General features: G+C 40.0%; 2 protein-coding genes across 6 annotated transcripts; one reads left to right on the forward strand and one right to left on the reverse strand.

Annotated features, from left to right (window-relative positions):
* Positions 1–143: 143 nt before the first annotated feature.
* edrf1 (erythroid differentiation regulatory factor 1) lies at positions 144–15,107 on the reverse strand. 5 transcript variants are annotated; one of them, XM_080869127.1, is made up of 25 exons: positions 15,000–15,107; positions 13,457–13,556; positions 12,412–12,620; positions 11,529–11,595; positions 11,317–11,442; positions 10,733–10,857; positions 10,480–10,624; positions 10,264–10,365; positions 10,013–10,134; positions 9,213–9,324; positions 7,120–7,267; positions 6,924–7,035; positions 6,401–6,512; positions 5,376–5,657; positions 5,181–5,252; positions 4,570–4,717; positions 4,281–4,472; positions 3,952–4,152; positions 3,235–3,797; positions 2,940–3,098; positions 2,078–2,227; positions 1,662–1,815; positions 1,405–1,520; positions 947–1,119; positions 144–507 (listed from the first exon to the last, which is right to left on the reverse strand). In XM_080869127.1, the coding sequence occupies exons 2-25, from the start codon at positions 13,553–13,555 to the stop codon at positions 342–344; spliced, it is 3,855 nt and encodes a 1,284-aa protein (XP_080725253.1). In that variant the 5' UTR covers position 13,556; positions 15,000–15,107; the 3' UTR covers positions 144–341. The 5 variants fall into 5 exon arrangements, with proteins under 5 accessions (XP_080725253.1, XP_080725252.1, XP_080725254.1 ...); XM_080869126.1 differs by lacking the exon at positions 15,000–15,107 and adding an exon at positions 13,856–14,002; XM_080869128.1 differs by lacking the exon at positions 15,000–15,107 and having other exon boundaries at positions 3,235–3,461; positions 3,579–3,797; positions 4,281–4,475; positions 13,457–13,982.
* A 3,081-nt stretch (positions 15,108–18,188) lies between these two features.
* tex36 (testis expressed 36) lies at positions 18,189–19,903 on the forward strand. Its single transcript, XM_080869131.1, has 4 exons — positions 18,189–18,297; positions 18,386–18,526; positions 18,669–18,743; positions 18,845–19,903. The coding sequence occupies exons 1-4, from the start codon at positions 18,247–18,249 to the stop codon at positions 19,163–19,165; spliced, it is 588 nt and encodes a 195-aa protein (XP_080725257.1). The 5' UTR covers positions 18,189–18,246; the 3' UTR covers positions 19,166–19,903.
* Positions 19,904–20,736: the final 833 nt, after the last annotated feature.

Below are 20,736 nucleotides of genomic sequence, written 5' to 3' on the forward strand. Positions count from 1 at the left end.
TACAGTCATAAATGCGTAAGAGCTTTAGAAGTGACCTAAAACTAGCTAAGCCATCATAAAATTAAATAATAGCATCTGAATTTACAAGTCTTCACAAAAATGTACAGTTTAAAACCTGTGATGCAAATGTTAGAAAAAGATGAAGGCGCTGGAGGTGAAGTTAGCCTTGAGACTGTAATTCAGAGTAAGACAGGTTGGCCTGAGTGTTTGCCTGTTATTGTGACTACAAGCCATTATTTTATATCATCGCATCTTTGAGGATGTCAAGTCTTCTCCAAAATGTACCCTGGAAGTTCGGCGAGGTCCAGAGAGCAGAGTCAGATTCTTGAGCGTCTTCCTTGTTATGGCTTGCGTGTGCCTGTGTCGTCACTTCCTGTCCGCTGCATCAGCTGCTGCAGGAGCTCAACGTAGAGTTCGACGCGGCTGACAAGAGGAGCGTTTTTCTCAGCACGAAGCAGCTTGGAGTATACATTCTTATAGGTTTTCAGCAGCTCATCGTCCTTATTGCTGCAATAAAGATGAAAGAGTTCAAAAGGGCAGATGAAAAGGTTGCTTAAATTCACAATTAATCTCTTTTGTTCTTGTTTTTTCCTTTTTAAATACATTTCATGTAGTCATAGTAAATGTTGCTGTACCCATATACTGTCAGGTAGGACCGCTACTTAATTATTACAATGTGATAAACAGTAAAGAGTATGATCTATTTTAGCTTTATTATATCACCTTTAAATGTTTCTTGTTTCATTAAATCCAGGAACTTTTCCCTAAAAGTTTGATCTAGTCCCAATGGGTTTCTTTTATTATTTTATGGCTGTTTTACAGCAATAGCTTCTTGCCATCTCATGATGGTAAGCAATAAGGCAGTGACATTAAAGACTGATATTAAAATAAAGGTCTGTGTAAAATTTAAGTAGATATCCTAACCAGCTTTCATACTGGAGCTCACCTTGGTTTACGTTTCGCTGTCGTCATCAGTTTGATCACCTGCAGGAGCAGGAAGGAGAAACTGGGCTCAAATACGCCAATTAACTTCATCACTTCCTGGAGGTTCAGTCCTGCCATTGGGCCATTGGCTACGTCGGAAGACTCTGCTGACTCAGCAGAGTCTGTTTCATTCAACTATGGAACAAGAAGTAGAAGGAAAAGACTGTATGTTACCAAAGCTTTACAAATTCAGTCATTTCCACCAAGTTATTTTTACTACTCAGAAGAATTTAGCTGTAATGGGGTTACTGGGGCTTCATTAACATAATATACACTCATTCGATTTATTAAATGGTCAGAAAACACTTAGATTTTTGTTAAATAAGGAATTTGAAACTCCCTGCCTGTGCTGTATGCTTAAGTGCATAAATCACACCCCTGAGCCAGGAAAAATCCTCCATGAGCTACTGTGAAACTCACCTCTGTCTGCTCCTCCTGTAGCTCTTTATGAATCAGCTGGAAAGCATGGCGGGTTTCTGTCATGATCTCTATTGCCCCAGTCAGGCTCTTCAGCTTAGCTGTGCTGCTGTTCTGACCTGTGGACAAACAACATGAAGAATTATCAAAAGAGGCTTTGAAAAGAAACACTGTTTTTCAATTCAACCCTCATCTGACAAAAATAAAACAAAACATTGCAGCCAACATTGTGATAGTCATCATAATGAATAGCTGCGCACCTGCCATCGTAAACTCAGCAAAAGCCACCCTCTCCAGTAACGTGCGGAGCAGCTCGCAGGGTGCGTCTTTGAGGCTGAGGAATAAACTGACAGCCTTGCTGTAGTGAAGCTCTGCCAAGCTCCGATGCTGCTTTCTCAAGTGTTCATCCCCCACCTGTCACACAATTACAGCCAGAAACACAGACATCCATCAGCTCATTATACCGCTACAAGTATAAAGACAGGCAGCGTATCCCACTTCTGTTCTTTTCTAGTCAGCGTGAACGTCGTTTCCTTACCCAGAGTCACATATTTTATTTTTGGCATGCATAAAAAGCATTGAGCCAATAAATGCCAATTATTAACACAAAGAGCATCCAAGACATTGGAAAGGAGAATGGTTTTCTACTGTTCTATAATTTTACATAACTTCCCACCTGATTGCGAAAACAGCTGTGGTACATAGAAGCCAAGCGGTGGTGGATGGTGGCGGCTCTGTACTGGTAGAGTGGCTGCCGAGCAGAGTCAGTCTGCAGGTCGCAGTACTTGAGAGACTTCATCATTGCTTCGGTCACCTCTCGCTCAATCTGGTAAGACAAACAGGAATGGATAAATAAAAAATTACTGTGTATGAAAAATAAGAAATAAAATGTACTTGTAAATGTGATGAAAATATGATTAAAACACAATATTTATTTACTTTCATGGCTGAGAAATGATGATATCAGGTATAATACAATATGATAAAAACATAAAAAACAAACAAACAACAAAACAAAGCAGATAAACAAAAATACACCCCCCCCCCCCAAAAAAAAAAAAAAAAAAAAAATCTTGTCCTTGCTTTTTTTGGCGAAATGAGGAATTCTTTCTCAGCTGCAAGTGTGAGAGATTCAGCATAGCAAGGATAAAGCTGTAAACTGAAGTGCTACCAACAAGAGTGACTAATGGACTGAAATCATTTTCCAGCCAAAGATTCACTATAATGATTATTCAAGTGGGGTGTGTGGTGTTTGCTGACCCAATTCATGCACAGTGTGTGTCCCTTTATCAGCGCAGAGCTGGTCCTGACACAAAAAGGCTACAAGTCAGACAAGTAGACCAAAGTGATCTGATAACAAAGGGAAGGTGTCCACACATGCATCATTAGCAAAAGAGGGAGAACTGCAGTGAATATAAATTGCATGTACCGTGTAAACTAGCCAAAAATATATGCAAGTACGATTTTGATATCCTTAATAATGTAAAATGTGTTAAAGCCTTAATATTCTACCTAGCTCCAAATGTGTTAAAACCCACCTGTTCCTGGGCCTTCCTGGATACTGGGGCGTAGTCCTGCAGAAGGGTGGCCAGTGTGAAGTACGTAGTGGACAATTCCCAGTTTACACTGTCCCACACTGCTGAGTGCTTCTCTCTGCTTGCCAATGCTTTCATGGCCTGCAGGTAGTAGTCTATAGCCTGAGGTAATATTGCAAAGATAGTATGATTAGGCACAGTCAAGATGCAGTGAGACAGATGGTTGAAAAAAAACAAAAAAAGCAGAGTGTTAGTAAGAACACTTAATCAAGAATTTAAGAAAACGTCAGTGTGGCACCTTGTTGTAGTAAAGAGCCTCTTCAGGTGAAAACTCTCCTCTGCCTTCATCGCCAGAGAGGTTACAGTGGGCCTGGGCACAGATTCTCATCAGCCTGCCAGTATTACACAGCAGTAAGGCTGTGTTAGTGCTGTCCCCAATGGCTTCAAAGTCCTTCATCCCTTTCTCAAAGAAGCCAAAGCTCTTTTTCCACATCTCCTGCTCTGCTGCAGACACAGACTTCTTCACTAGAAGGGGAACAGGAGAATAAAAAGGCTGGTGATATACTACAAAAAAAAGAAAAAGAAAGAATAACTCTCGCCGTACTCTTTTAAACAAACTGCATTTGCTGTAATGTAACTTACCCTCTTTCTCAGCCTGCATGGCTGCAGCCTGGTTCATGTAATAGACTCCCATCTCATTGCGTATGTTCCCCAGTCGTTTGAGAACCTGACTCAGCTGATCTGAAGTAAGATCTTTCAAAGGCTCAGAGACAAGTAGTTCATATGCTGCCTCATAGCACTTGCTGCTAACAAACAGCTGGTACTCTGGGTCCATCGCTAGGTCTGTTGCCATGCTGAAGGCTAGTAGATAGAGAATAAAAGGAATGGAATACTTTTTAGGACATTTTGCTAAACAATTTATTGTGAATGACTTTGAAGACAGTGAAATATTTAAGACACTGCACACCATAGCAGCAGGAATATCAATATACTGAATTTCTCTTTAGAGACTGACCCTGGCAGCTGCTCTCTCTGTGCAGGCTGTGCAGAATCTCCTGGTCCTCTTTGGTCTGGTAGCTGTATTCCTCCAGGTAAGCTGCTCTGTTGTTTGCATTTTGAGCCAACATCAGCTGGATGTCCCCACACAGAGACAGGCACTGGCTGTGAAACAGCAGCACATGTGGGTGCAGTGTACCGCTCACTGAACAATAGGCATCTGGAAGATGAGGGGATGGAAGAAGACAATTTTGAAGAAACTTGTCACTGTCGAGATTAAAATTAAACAACAAAGAAATGTAGTTTAAGTTTCAATTAATTGATTATGAAACAGTTAAAGAACCTCACCATAACACTGCAGAGATAGCTTGATGTAACGCAACGCTCGCCCATACTTCAGCAAGTTAGTGGCCGCATCAGAGAGGACGTAGTAGGCCTTTGAGGCTTTGAAGAAGAGTTTCAGCTTCATATGATGCTGCCAGGAGCCGGGGATCATCCCTGAGCGTGTTGTGTGCTTCGGCTCCCCTTGCAAGGGACCTGCTGCTTAAAAAGCAAGAAGACAGGAAAAGGAAGCCTCAGTGAAAACCATGTTTGTCTATATCACGTTTTCTTCTGCAGTATTATAAGTTGTTTTTACCCCTTTCAAGCAGGAGAGAGATGCCTTTCTCAGTTGCACAGGCTCCAGTAGCACTTCTGTCTTCATATTTGAGAGGGATGGGTGTGTTGGGGTCAGCAGCTGGAAGATCGCTCTCTTTCTTGATGCTGCCATCCACCGCCTTTAATCCCTGTGGATTATGTTACAGCATTACAAAACTGTATCCAATCAATTTAGTAACATATCGTTTCGACGTGTCCAAATTGACACCTAGACTTTTATACATAATGCATCTTGACCACCAACAGTCCAATAACAGATCCAGGCAGTAGCAGTTATTGTAGCCTGAAGCTGCTTGTCTGTAGCAGAGATGGGACACCGTCTACAGACATCTGACAACGTCACTTCTTTTCAAAACCACACTTTTTCCCCCCATTTTTAAACATCAGACAAACCAAACAGACACTGAGATCACTTCAGGCAGTTTAACAAAACAGTTTATAAACCAAGAGCTGCAAGAAGACTTTGATGTGTAAATGTGTGTAGGTGTATTTGCCCTTTAATATAGAAGAGAATGTCAAACTTTTTGAAAAGTCACATTTTTTTTGCACTGCAGGCAAACAAACATTCACATTAAACATTTAGAAAGTCACCTTAAGCACATAGCTCAGGACAAGTCTGCATCTCTCTTCCTTGTCTTGAGAAACGGGGAAAGCACAACTTGGCTGAAGAAGTTTAAAAAAGAAAAAGAAAATATTAGTTTGTATGTATATAAAGATATTTATTTCTGTACTCCACCATTCAGTCGATGCTAAGAAGGCTGTGGAAACTTTTACAGATTCACTCACTCTGATCTGGTGAGTGGATCTATACTTCTCCGGGACTGAGAGCTCCCCTACAGAGCGGATCACAGCCACCGCTTTGCTATCATCCTGCGGGCTGGAGCAGTTACTGTAGGAACCATCATCATCGCTGTCCTCCGTCAGATCCTCCTCTTCTTCCTCCTCCCTGTCTTCGTCACTGTAGCTGTCCTCTGAACCACCGGCCCGCAGCGACTCCCCTCCATCTTCTTCAAGAGGCTCGTCGAGCTGGAACAGCTCTGACAGCATATAGTGGGCAGAGGCAATGATCTGAGCAGACAGAAGACAGAGGAGATCAGGGCTGAAGTCAAGTTCAATCAAATCTAAGTAATGGCATACTCAGAGTTAGTCAAGTGGTTTCACATTGCATTTTCTCCACTGTCTGAACATACAAACGAAAATAAGAATATCAAAGAAGAAGCAGGAGAAAGATAGTAAGGACTTAGATCCATTAATAGTTGGACAAAGTCATCTAAAATTTGCCTCTTTATACCACAAGTCCATCGCTCCACATTTTAAGAGGCTCACACTGTTAGTGTTTAGTATTAAATTTAAATATTATTTTTAACTTAAGAAAACAGCAGCGAATAGAAAAACACTGCAAAAGCACACTTCTTCTCCCTCACAACATTCATGAAGCCTCTGCTTCTTTTAACCGTGTCTCAGTGCAGTCCTTCAGAAACACTTCCATTGTTTTTTCTACTTCCATCCATCAATTCTCTTCCGCTCATCCTTTTCAGGGTCTCGGGGGTGATGGAGCCTATCCCAGCTGTCTTAGGGCGAGAGGCAGGGTACACCTGAACAGGTGGCCAGTCTGTCGCAGGTTTTTTCTACTTCCTTTGTGTTTTATTCAACTTCTGTTGTGCTTTGTCACCTTTTGCAGCATTTTTTCTATTTTGCTGGTGTTTTCTTAAGTTGCAGTTCATTTGACCTTTCAGGGCCACCGTAAAACAACCTGTTATTAACTTGGAAAGAGTATCGACTTTCTCATTTGTCTGAAAATCTGCACCTACCTGAGGATGTCTGTCTTGATGTAGAAGTTTGACACAGTTTAGCAGCAGAGTTCTGATTGTGCCATAGTGCTTTCTGTTTTGTCGCGCGTTTAGCATCAAGTTGCTGGCCACTCTGTGTCACACACACATGAACATAAAGTTAAAACAACAAAAACACACTGACGTACTAGCATGCCCGGTAACTACTGGTTTAATTTGATTTACACCTTACAAAGCTCAACAGTTTATCAAAGGGCTATCACACAGAGACAGATGTCATTCACATCCTCATCTCAGGCCAATTTAGAAGAAATCAAACTAACATGACAGCTGTTAAACTGCACTTGGATAAAAACTGCAGTCACGTGACAACAGGCGAACTCCACACATCTATTCAACTGGTTTACACCCTGAATCTTCTCGCTGTGAGGTGTCAGTGCTATCCAAACACCCACCCCCACACTTCAAACTTTACAACCACTTTTCACAGCTGCAGGACTCCTACAACACAAGGCCGCTCGTATTGTCTGTCTTAGATACTTACTTGTATAATAATACAGCCACAGGAAGAGTGAAGGGATTCTGATATTTCTCTTCCTCAGCCTCCTCACACAGAGTTGTAAGATCATAAAGCTTCACAATGTCACTCCCACTGGCTGTGGATTTAAGAAATTACTTTAGAAAACACTTTTTCAAAATAATACAACTTTTAGATCATTCCTGCTCACTTTTCCCCCCACCTTTGAAAAGCCAGTACGTGTGACCCTCCTTAGTGCAGTTGGACTTCAGGAAAGAAAGGACATTTTGGGCGATGTCTTTCACGACTCTCGTGGAGAAAGTAGAGTTCTCCAGATGAGGGATGTCCTCTGTTTTTATCATCTCGTATTTCTGAAGTAAAAATCAAAAACAATGAGAAAATTTCCCACCATGAGCACCACAGCACAAACTGCTTATGCTCACAATACTTGTTGTTTTATTTATTTATTTATTTTTCCCACAAGCAAAGAAAAACTTTATCCTAATTACCGTAAATGTCGGGCTATAAGCCGCTACTTTTTGCACAAGCTTTGAACCCTGCGGCTTTTAGTCAGGTGCGGCTTTTCTATGGATTGTCCGTGATTTTTGTCATATCGTAAGACGATTTGTTTTGTGTGTTCCGCTGTTGTACGGCACTACGTTGCCTGGCGGAAGGATCGGGGTTCAAGAGTGGTATGTTAGTCACATGTCCGTCCGCCAGGCAACGTAGTGCCGTACGAAGTAGCGCGAAAAACAAACTTCAAAGTAGCGCTACGCGTTCAGCGGGAGTCGTGGATGATGAGCGGCGATAAACTTGCAAGTTATGCCCAAAAAGCAAGTTATGCCCAACTCCACCGGTGGATTCTGACAGCGTGGAAAAGTGTGAAAACATCCACGATCACCAACGGATTTTGAAGGGCTGGACTGCTGCATGATGGAGAGGAGGACACCGCCACGACCCTTCTGAGGCTGTTCGACTCTGACACTGACAATGAGGATTTCTTTGGTTTTGAAAGTGACAACGAAGGAGAGAAGAAGAGTGGATGACGAAGCCATCATGAGCCTGTTTGTATCCGACACTGGAGAAGAGGACTTTGGTGGTTTTAGTGCGTAGGAAGAAGAGAAAGATGGTGGTGAATGACTGACTTTTCTTCTTGTTAAAGCTGTGTCACTGCACCTGAGCCTAAAAGGTAGGCCGAATCTATTGTTCTGGTGTGCTGTAGGTTATTGTTATGTACTACATGTGCAAATATGTACCCATAACTTGTTTTTCAAAATATTAATAAAAGTGATGTCTCCAAACAGCCATCTCTTTCCTGACAATTCCCTTTGTGCATATTCTCTTACATATGATAAGTCAACATTGAAACACCTGCGGCTTTTGGTCAGGTGCGGCTAATGTATGTACAAAACAGGATTTTCCCCTGATTTTAGCTTGTGCGGCTAATATTTAGGTGCGCTTTGTAGTCCGGGAAATACGGTAATATGCAAATTGTTTCAGTAAGGATTACCACCATTTAATTGGATCACCAATTGCATATGGGAGAACCTCTTGCGTAAGCATGAAGTTGAACTATGTATTCCTCTCACTATATTACATTCACACATATCCTTTTAATTAAACCAATCATCTTATCACATTTAACAGATTTTTCATTCCAACATGTTTGTCTTTTAATGTGAAATCATTTTGAACTTGTAGACTAAGTCTAAGGGCAATTTTTCCCCTGATTTAAAAAACTAATTTATGCAGAGATTTGCTCCAAAAACTAATTGGATCATATATGCTGTACACACTGCTCTTTAGTGAAACTTGGTGGAAACATCGACCAAGTGCATTACATACAGGCACAGGCACTGCCTAGGCTTGTGGTTCGTGTTTTACTCCCCAATGACATTTGCACCTTAGACCCGACACACAAAATGAACTTAATTAATGAACATGTGTTATTGATTAAAAGAAGCCATAAGCCTGCTGATTGTTAAGCTGTGGAGGCCTTCTTAAATTAAATCTCAAAAGGACAAGCAGGATTTTATTTACCACTGCACCCTTAATGTCTCTTGTGCTGTTGTATTATATTCTTACATACAGTATAGAACAATTTCAAATATCTCTGCGCAGCGAGTTACAGTCTCCTCCTTCTGGATGAAGCCTTATAGTCCCAAATTCTCAAAAACACATTATGCAAATAGCTTTATTCCAGCAGCCACCACTCAGATGAACAAATCAATATTAAAATTGTAAGTACCAAGTACCATCATCTTATCTAATGATTTTCTATTAGGCATGGCTACTGTATGAAATATTTTAGCTTACCTGAACAATGCCATTAACGTGAAAACACATGACAAGTTCTGGGACGTTACACATCAGATTATCAAGCCAGTAGTCGATACCTGTCAGAATGTTGATTGGTTTATTGTTGTCCCTGAAAAAAAACAAAAACAAAACACAGAGTTCGATGTTTGAGACTGAGCAGGAAGGATGTAGCAGGATGAATCCAATGATGCTGGTTCACCTCTTAAAGTCAGTTATCCTAAATTAAAAGATGACTCTAGGAACAATATTTACATGCTATGATGCCCTAGATCAGCAGTCTCCAACCTTTTATGTGCCACGGACCGGTTTATGCCCGACAATATTTTCACGGACCGGCCTTTAAGGTGTCGCGGATAAATACAACAAAATAAAACTAGTACTGGTACCGAAAAAAAGAAGATTTATTCATAACACACATGAAAAGACCCAGGAAAGCTGAGTTAACGATAAAAACGGTAACAAAATAATGCTGAAAACCGATAAAAACCCTGAAAACCACACATTTCACACCTGAGCCTCAACTCTCGCGGCCCGGTACCAAACGAGTCATGGACCGGTACCGGTCCGAGGCCCGGGGGTTGGGGACCGCTGCCCTACATAATGTATGCCAACCTATTACATAACTGTTTCATTATGTCATAAGAATAATTTAACATTATGTTGGTGAGACAAATACCCAGAAGGAGCTAAAAGAATCAAATTGAAATACAATTAAAATGCATGACTGCACTGTCATTTAGCTCCTAACGAGTGCTAATTTCAGATCCTGGGTAGGAACCAATGAATTAAAATCCTACCTGAGTCTCAGACTGACGGCAGGATAACGACCACCACCGAAAATAGGCATGTTGGACCCAACCAACATGTGTATGTCTTCAAAAGTCCACATGATGTTTCGTACAAAGTCATTTCTTAAACCCTGTCATGCAAGGGACATCAAAGTGTAAAAAAATAAAAAATAAAAAATCAGAAGATACATGTAGACACAGGGCATGTGCTTTTAGCTGTAGTATTATACTATTAAGGAAGGATGAAAAGATTGTGTTACCTGGCCGTTCTCTCCTTCATTGAAGATTGTCGGGAGGTTTTGCTCTTTAGGAACAGAGGTCACCTGGCCCAAAGCAAAACTGCTGTCGACGGTAACACTTTCCTGCACATTTAACAGCACACTTCATTTTTATTTCATCTCATGTGACACAAAATACTTTTGAATGTGGAACAAATACAAAATTTAATTCCAGAGATGACTAAAAGCTTAACTTACCTGTTTGGGAGCTTCTGATTCTTCTGCATTAGACGTGCTAGTGAAGGCTGTAGGCCATGAAGAGCTGAACTCATCAGCACCACTGTCCTCCTCTCCTTCATTCAGGCCATCTGATTGAGGCTCAGCAGCCCCATCACCATTTATACTGCAAGAAACAAAACAATAACGAAAACAAAAAAGTTGTTTTACTATCAGATTGAAGAATAACTCTCGTTCAACTCCAGCATTTATTCGAGCAAAGCCAACTCCTCACCTATAATAGAGAAACTTTGACAGGATTGCTTTTTGATACCAGTGCTCTTTACTCTTCTTTTTTCTCTGCCACTTCTGATCTATTAGCCGCTGGTAAAACTCCTTCAGCCATGTCCAGTCTCCTGTCTACAACACATAAGTTGCATTGAGAGTTAAATAATATATTCACTTAACAGTTACTACCATGATTAATAACAATAATAATAATTTTAATATTGGTACTAGCCAATATTCACTTCAGCATATTGTCAAAAAAATAAAAATAAAAATTGCATTTACACATTTCAGTGGGCGAAACTAATCTGTTGTGTCACATCAATTTTGCACAGGGTGAAATGTTCTCAATGTTTTTACTAAATCTAAAACATCAGTTTTAGAGTTCTGTAAAAATGTATTTTCTCTGAAACAGGAACAGGAAATAAATAACACAAAAATAAATAAATTAATCACTGGAAAAATATCCATTGGGACTCCCTATTCATCAAGCTTTTATGTTAAACATTGATAGATGCCCCTTACTTCACAGTTAAAATTAATAATGGAGGCAATATCCTCTTGATTTTAAAAAGTGTCGCTCGGCTGTACCTGAGAGGATCTCATGAAAAGCTCTTGAATGTCCAGCTCATCTAAAAGCAAAGTCCTCCCCACACGATGAACTGCCATACTCAGATGGGACTTGCTGTAGGGAATTTTCAAAAGCTTCTTGATGTTCTGAAGGTAAAAAAAAGAATTCTGTTAACATCAACTGCATGCCTCTGAAGCTAACAAAGAAATAGCTCTGCAGCAGCTCCACAAACCTCTGAGTCTGAAACCACATCAACATCATCTCCAATGCAGTCGATGAACTCGTACGCCATCCCAAAACTGCAAAAGAAGAAAAACAGTTTACTCAATACAAACTAACTGCATAGCAATAATTAAAGTCTTCGTCTTCAAGCGTATCCATAATTTACCCACTCACATCCTAAATGAAAGTGCAGCAGCTTGGGGGGTTTTAGTACTTTGAATTATGTAGTGAAAAGTCCTCCACTGTGAGTTTGAACCATAGTTTTGCAACTATGCTATACTCCATTCCACACCTCGTTTATTGCGGATAGAGTATCAGTCTTCATGGGTCTCCACAAGTGCATAAGGACCAGTAACACAGGTGATCTGCTAAGCAGATTTTCACAATTAGGAAAAGAATATCTGCTGCTAATAGAAACTTTACCTAGTTTCTTCTCTCATCCAGACATAGTCGCAACATCTCGAAGAAATAGAACTGAATGTATTAAAGCTGCATATCCTCATAAATGTAATCTTGAGAAGTAAACCATTTTTTTTAAATAAGGTAATAAGATATAACTAACATTTTTTTCTTAATTTCTTGTTTCTTATGATTTCATTCAGACACACCCACACCAGTGGTGGTGAAAGCCAAAGTATACATTGGGCATTTGCATTGTCCAGTGTGTACCTATCCATAATTTTAACTGCATTTGGTTCTGACTCATGCTGTGCCCTCTTTAGTTATTTTTGCCATATAGTTAACCATTTCGCAAATTACATTTAAGCAAAAGATTTAATACTTGGTGTAATGATAAAAGTGGTGCCTATCTACCTCAATCATGAGCTCGACACCAATTCAAATTCAATCTTTCCCATAAAAACTAAACCCGTGCCCCCTTTTCTAAATTATACCTGGAAAAGGGCTTGCTCTTGCTGCTAGATCCTAATATAGTGGTCCCAGCGCTGCCCAGCTGGGGGTTTTCTCTCAGCCAGTTGGCAGGAGGTAGCTTCAAGTCGGTCTTTTCCTGCAGGAGGGCATAGCTGGTAGGTGGTGGGGCTGCGCAGTACTTGACCACAGCACGGCTTTTTATTTCACTGCTGCCTGAGCATATTGAGGATTCCTAAAAATAACAATATCAAGCTTGTGAGAATGAATGGACAGCACTGACAGAGTAACATTTAAATAAGGATATGTCTGGCAGTTGATTATCATGAGTATAGTATGCACACTGATGTTCTTCTGTCAGCTGCACCCTTTTAGGATCACCACAGTGGATCGTCTGCCTCCTTTCAACCCATCTGTACCATTATACTCTGTCAAACCAACTCTCTGCATTTCCTCCTTTACTGCTTCCACAAATCTCATTGGTTGTCTTTTTTCCTCCAGCTCCATATTTAACATCTTTTGCCCAGTAAATCCACTATCTCTCTCCTGCAAATGCCCAAATGCCATTTTTGTCAGTGTCGCGGTCTCCAAACCATATATCACAGTAGGTTTGTAGGCCTTTTTGATGTCCTTTTATCACTAATCACACCTGGAACTCCTCTTCACCCACTCCACCCTGTTTGCACTCACTTCTTCAATGCTCTTGTGTACTGTCCGTTACTTGATGATGATGACCCCAGGCATATGGAATCCTTTACCTTCACTACTTCTACTCCTTTCATCTACACTGTCTCGCTCCCCTGTCACCTGTCTCGCTCTTATTCACTCACATGTATTATGTCTTGCTTTTCTTGACCTTCATTCTTCTCTCCAGAGCATTCATCCACCTCATCAGGCTCTCCTTCACCTGCTTCCCACTCTCACTAAAGTTATAGGATGTTTACAGATGGCACTATAAATCCACTGTAGCCTAACTCAACATTAGCACTTCAAATACTAATTAAAGAGTGTTATACATGACAACATACTACATACTAGATGGTAGATTATCCTTGCAGACTAGTTACTTACATGTTTACTGTTGTCTCCAGTGCAGGTAGGACCACTGACTTCTTCCTTTGCATTATCCAAGGGGGTGCAAGGCTCTCCGTCTCCAGCTGATGCGCTCATACTGGACATACAAAGATCTAATTCACCAAACAACTCCGATTTAATAAACAAATAACATGTCCATGGCTTCGACAAGCCGTGGACCGTCTATACATCAGTCGAATAACGAATGAGGTAAGTCAACATGTTGGCAAAGTTAGTTAGCTTGACAAGCTAGCTCCTCGATAAAGAAACCCTGGCACGTAAAGCTGTAAAATGGAAGTTTCACTAGACTAATTAAACCTAAACGACACGAAGGCGAACAGTTTTCCTTGCTTTGTAAACGACTAATGTTTAGCTCTTAGCTCCGTGACTACTTACACAAGCCTGTAGCCTGCAGCCAGTCTATTGACAGAGCAGTCGCAAGCGCTAGCAATAAGCCAACAACAACTTCCTGTTTCAAGGCAAAAAGAGTTACAAAACTAATTTTATCAGTTGTTTCGAAGAATAAAACTTTTCAATAATAATAACATCTTTACATTTACATTTTAAAGCTATAACTTTAGATATTTGTTTTAGTAAAGGAAAAATATTTTATCTGAAACGATTTATTGTGAAAAATAGATGAACCGGAAGTGTTTTCATAAGTTCTTTCTGGAAAAGTGGAGCACATTCTTCTGATACCTTTTATTCTGAAATTCCCTGTTCACACCATTGTTTTTAATTTAACGTGAGCTTTGCATGTGGTGTGACTTTTCTCTTTTTAAACAATTTGATTCAGTGTGAGGTACGCAAACAATTCCAGTGCAATTCTGTTCAGGTATTTAGCTGTTAAAAACCTGTAAAAAGTTGTGATACTTTTTTAAATATGTAAAAAAGCATCTCAAACAAAAGCATTTAGGTGCAGGGATATTTTTATAAATTATGAGATGATAAGTCATGAAAATATTAGCAGTGGAGGGACAATTTAAGCATCTAAGTAATTATTATATTCGAGTACTAATGTTTCTGCTGTCCATAATATAATATAATATAATATAATATAATATAATATAATAGGGATCCTTGTAAGAATGTCTAGCCAGTAGTGGAATGTCAAGCTGGTGAGTGAAAAGGGAGGAGCTGTGAAACTTTGCTGAGTGCATTTAATTCCTGCGTGGATGACACAGACTTCATGTGAGGGCAGAAGACGCTGTGATCCAGCTGCTTTAGTATAGTCTATACTGGATGCGCAAACGTGACAGGTTTTTCCTTAAAGTGTCCATTATAATGGGAAGTTGGAAGAATCACGTGCGCCAAGGGCTGCAGCATAGAGACCACAGAGAAAAGCTCCCCTTTGTTGGCGTTTTCACAAGCTGTAAGATTAACTTTTCTCTGCCTCTCTTGATGTTGTCCTCTCTATCAGAGCCTAAGGACGTCTGCCTGTTTTCTTTTAGTGTCTCAGCTGGAGGAACGCTTTGAACTTCGCGACGAGATTTTGGCTGATGTTCAGTCTCAGAGGTTAGAAATGCAGAATTTAACTTACCCTACATCTGGCGTTTGCGCTGATCGGTTTGTCCTCTGCTTGATTTTTTTTTGTAAAGTATTTTAAATCTGCTCACTTGTTTTTATTTTCAGTTTAGAAAGACATGGAGTTGAGGTTGGGGGAAACGCCACACTGCTTCGACTCCGGCTGAGAGAGAGTGAGCACCTGGTAGATAAGGTGGGTTAAATGAGGAGTAATCCAATGATTAAACGCCCCAGCGGCTCAAACTTTCTACTACAGGGAAGACGTTTACGTAAAATGCAGAGCAGCATATTTGCACTGATATGCATGAACACCACATCTCACAATATGAAACAACTTTCAGAGCATTTGACCTTTATTTTAAAAAATGAATAAATAAATAAACATTCATTATTGCAACTGGTTCAGAGGAGTGGAGAAAATACTTTAATAATCATCTTTAATGGGTGTGTGCTGTTGTCTGCTTTTGATCTGGGTCACTTCACCCTTTGTTTTGCCTACCCAGTTATCTCAAACTGTCTCCGACCTTACCACCGTCCTCCATCTCAAAGAAGATGAAGTACAGTACTGGCAATCACGGTAATTCAAATACCTTGGTTAGTACTGACTATGATTCCAAGATTAAAAAAACACACTAGGTGACACAGACAATGTAAAAGCAACACATGATGGACCAGATTGAGGAAAGTGTTAATTCACGGTATATTTCAGATCTAGTAAAGGTATTTTTCAAATTGAGTTTCCCCATAATTAGTCAATATGTTGCCAATTAATCCTAGAGTAGTAAACAGTTAATTTGGTCATATAATAAATTTATTTTATATTCGTAGGAATACTGAACCACTGAAATAAAGAAGTATAATTTTCCAGGTTAGGCCGATTGTTGGGATTTTGTATTCAGAATATAAGGGATCAGTTCGTCACCATTATAATACTTTGCTGTTACAGTGTGTCTCAGTTCCATCAAGAGGCACTTACTCTGGCTAAAGGGAGTAACACCCTGAAGGAAGCCCTTTCAGAATATGAGTTCACCATAGAGTGTCAATCCAAAGAGTTAGCAGCCCTGCGTGTGGATCAGCAGTGCCTAAAGGAAGCTCTTGCAGATGCACTGAGAGAGAAAGAACGGCTATTACAGCGATGGATGGAGGAGAAAATAAAGGAAGCGGACAGGCTGAATAATTACAACATCACTCAGGCAAGGTGAGATAATGAGTTCAGGAGTTTCTGTGTGACTTGCAAAGCTCAAAAATTTAAATATGTTAACTTTATATGATAGCATGGTCACACTTTAAAGCTTAAAAGTTGTCTGGGATTGCTCCCTTTTACCAGGTGGCAACATTTGACCAAACATCTGAAGAAGCACCTCCAGAAAGGTGTGGGGAAAGAGCATGAGCCCACGCCGACCAATTCTTCAAGTGATGCAGCACAGTCTACATCAGCCATTCAGAGTAAGAATCTGCATATAGATATTAACACACATTAGATGCAAACAAATGGCTGACTTTTAGGCCGTCCTTTTTGCTCTTTAAATTAAGAAGCTTTAGGTCGTAGGTTAAAGACAAGTGTGCTAATGAAAAAATGAGACAATAGTGCAAAATGATATTTTTTTGTTTGTTTGCTTTTAACCATCTAACTAGATAGCAGTGGCAACTTCATAAGAGTTACAGTACATGAAGTACTGAATATGAACTCTTGGACCCAGCTACTAATAAAACCTAATGGTAGTTAAGGATTTAATAGGAAATTCATATGCAACCACTTTGATATAATGCTATTTTTGAGCAAGATTTTTTTTCCAATTCAATTTATTTATATAGCACTCTTCACAGCATAAAAACTACAAAGTCCTTCACAGTAAAATAAAAACAGGTAAACAAAAAAAATAGCACAATCAAACATTCAGCACAAATCTAATTAAAAGCCAGTCTAAATAAATGAGTCTTAAGCTGCTTTGTAAAAGAATAAATGCAATCAATGCAATGTAATGATGGAGGGAGAGCATTCCACAACCTGGAGGCCACCGCTCTAAAAGATCTCTCTCCTCTGGTCTTAAAACGTGTTCGTGGGACTAGCAGCAGCCTTTGATTAGATGATCTCAGGCTGCGAGAGGGAGCGTGGGGTTCTAACAGATCAGAAATGTAGGCAGGGGCATCACAATTCAAAGCTTTAAAAGTCAGTACCAAGATTTTAAAATGAATTCTAAAATGTATGAATGTTGCAATAATAGCGAATACATTAAAGTCTTTTTTTTCCCCCACCACTTTAATCTACAGCTCAAGACCTTTAATTCAATGTTTGGTCAAAAGAATCAGTGGTAATTGTTTTGTGTCTGCCTATCTTGTCCTCAGGGATCAATAATCCAACAGATATGCACAGTGGACTCCCAGACCAGTGTCACATCTCAGGTCCACCACAGGCCTAATATTCCCTTCAGATCGCAGGGAGAACACTTTTTTTCTCCCCAGTGCTTATAGATGAAATGATGACATAAATAATGAAAATGTAGTTGGTTTTTCTTTGCAAATGTTAGGACAAATTGCTCACATGGATCTATTTTTATTATTTATCTAAAAATATATTTAAAGATCCACTATACTATGCAAATTTGTTTGTGACGTATAGTTAGAGTGCCTAGTTTCACATCACAAGTCACCCTGAAGTTTAGCTGATCATATGTGGACATCATCTTCATGATCAATGCATCAAACCCTTCCGGTTCTACGATTATTATTCTTTTAATCAGTTAACCTTTGAAACAACTTCATATAGTTTTCAGTTGTTTTTTTTTTTAACATTTTAATTACTGTTCAACAAATTAAACATTTAGTAATTTTGAAAAATCAAGCTCAGTGTTAGTTTACTGCACACTCTTGTATGTAATTATGTGTTACTGTCTTCTTTATCACCTGTAAAAGAAAATAAAGAGACTTTTTTTTTTTAAATCCCCTCTCCTGAACAAAGACTATTATTTTAAACATTGCATGTTGTATTCCTTAACTGATTAAATACTAAGAATTTCATTGTGGTGTATTTCTCATTCTGTTTGATTACAAATCTGAAATATTTCAAAATGTTTTGGGGTTGTTTTTTGTTTTGTTTTAATCATCAGAATTCAGTTTCTGATCTCTAGGATCTGATTGCAGTTTGTTTGCTGCCTGTTTCCATGGTCGCCAGTGTTGGCATTAGTAGTTAAGTTGCACAGTTTGTGGAGTGCGTGTTTGGTTTTACTGATTGTGGTCTAAACACCTCAAGCTGTAGTGGAAAAATGGTAAAAGGCGGAAAGCGTCATTTTTCAGTGAGCACTGATTGCAAATGGGTAAGAAGTCTTCATTTCATTGGTTTAATTAAATCATAGCATTCTAAACCTAGATGTGTAATTAGGTTTTCTTTCATTTTGTTCCCAGTTTGCTCATCCAGGTTTATCAGAAAATGAGACAAAGACTGGAGAGAACTGTACAAGCACTGGGATCATGCTGACTCAAGTGAAGTCATCGTTGCCTCAGGCTTTAAACTTTCAACGCTATCCTAAATGGAAAAGTCAGCAGGTGTGTATGTAGATAAGGCATGGCCTTACTGCTTTTGATATCATAGTCACTGCCAGTGGCCTTGATAGTTTTTCTTGGACTTGCTATCACAGTTCTGTATTTAGTTGCTCTCCCAGTATGAGTTTTATGGGTTAACTTGCAGAAATCCAGAGAGTATCCCTTCTCAGACCATGACAACAAGCACGCCTTAAAAGACGACGTCATTGTATTCTCTCATGTAAGTATGTAGTGAAAGGTTCAAGGTTTTGCTGAACACAAGATTCACCACATTATACCTTTAAAAGGGGACCGTGTCTATTCTATGTTGATGTACTTCAGAGTGTGGGAAGAAGGAAGTGTCTTGATGATCGCAGACAGCATATCTCCCGTTTCTGCCTGTGCCATGGTGGAACTGACAATAGCACCAAAGAGACTCGAGGGAACGCCACAGCCTACCAGAGTGACTTCATAGTGAAGGAGGTTGTTGATTCTGCATCCAGAAACCGGCGCTTCCCTCACAACCACAGGCAGAAGTCTGCAGAGGCAGCTTTGGCACAGGCGGGGGAGACGTTTATGTGGTTCGGACGAGACGATTCTGACCAGTCTGACACCCTGCAAGTGCTGGCAGCTACCAACTGCTCAACACCATCCAAGCCTTAAGATATTCTTACATTTAATGCCCAGATGGCATCATTAGGGGGCCATAGCATGCACAGAGCTTCCTTCACTTGCATATGAGCTGTAATCCATTAAAAATTGTGAACCAAGATTTATCCCACAGCATACTCAATATCAAATGTTCCAAGATTGGAAAAAGCATTAACATAGTTTAAGTAACATTTATTGCATAGAAACTATGCAAAGTGATTACTTTCAAAGTTTAGAACCTGCAAAAACTACTTCAATACTTTTGCTAGTACTTAAGTGATTTTATCTCTGTATTTCTAATATTGTAAGGCTGGTGATAAAATGATCAGAATCAATGGCAGGTACTTTTTGTATCTCAACTGTTGAGAGTTCAGTCAGCCTCAGGCAGAAGAATGAACTATCAGCTAATGTTGACTCTATTAAATGTGCCAAAGTTGCTACAAACATTTCATAAACGCAATATAGCAATGTAGCACAATGTTATTTGAACTCAAGTTAGCATAAGCTGAGTTAACGTAGCTATGGATGCATCTGAACATCAGTGTGCACAGGCCTGATTTGAGTGCCACTATTAGTCTACGTGAGGACTGTTGGTGGTTCACAGTTTTGCCAGCAGAGGGCAGCAGGGTTACATGAGCCATTTGGCCTGCCTAGCCAGTGAGTTGTTCATTGTTCAAGGGCCAAGTTGTATGAAAAATGTAATAGCCACAAAACCCCTGTGTAATATGCATGTTCTGTGAGAGAAAATGTGGGAGGGGGGGGGGGGGAATAATTAGAAAAATGATCCTGCTATTTTTATTCAATACATATCAACATGGAGATATTCAATTAGAGCATGCGAAATAAATTAAGTTTGATTTGAGTCATAATGCATGGGCTTGTTTCACCCCAGGGGATGAAAAGGATGGATATGTGTGTGTGCAGCCCATAAAGAGAGAGGAGGAAGCGTGGGAGCCAATGACAGCGAGCACTGCTCAGAGAAAAGCACTTAAGTGAAGAGTGTCCCCGACCACTCTCTCCAATAGCTGATGTTTTCTCCAGAGCATGCTCTGACCAGCTGCTTTCTTTCTTTAAATACTCACCGGGGAGATGGATTTTTCTCACAAGCTTTCTTTCAGCTGTTGTAATTAGCTGATCCACATACCACGCTGACCTTGTAGGCGTTTGTTTCACTTTTAAAAGGTGAAGCAGACCTCAGTCTTTTCTCAGACAAGATGGCTGAGAGATGTTTGTGTGAATCTGTGGGCCTTTTGCGATTTCACTTTGAGATTATCTGGCACATCGCCGTCAGAAAAAACGATCCCCTGATGCAGGTGCACAATTAGGAGGGGGATGTCTGATGAGGAGATTACTTTTGATGGTTTCCAGGTCTGTTTTAACCCTATTTCTGCCATGTCACTGAGACAACAGCCTGGAGCATTTTGCTATTTTGCCTAAACTATTGTCAAATATTTTGTGAAGGCCAGCAGTGTTGCTGATGAGAGAGAAAGAAGCGCTTATTAAGGAAAAACACCTGTGCTCTGGTTTGATGGTTGGTTGTTCCTGGTCTCGACTGGTTGTCTGGCACCTCTGTCCCTGTGGGT

This window comes from Rhamphochromis sp. 'chilingali' (genome assembly GCF_963969265.1).
Source record: "Rhamphochromis sp. 'chilingali' genome assembly, chromosome: 20".
In the NCBI taxonomy this organism is placed as follows: domain Eukaryota; kingdom Metazoa; phylum Chordata; class Actinopteri; order Cichliformes; family Cichlidae; genus Rhamphochromis; species Rhamphochromis sp. 'chilingali'.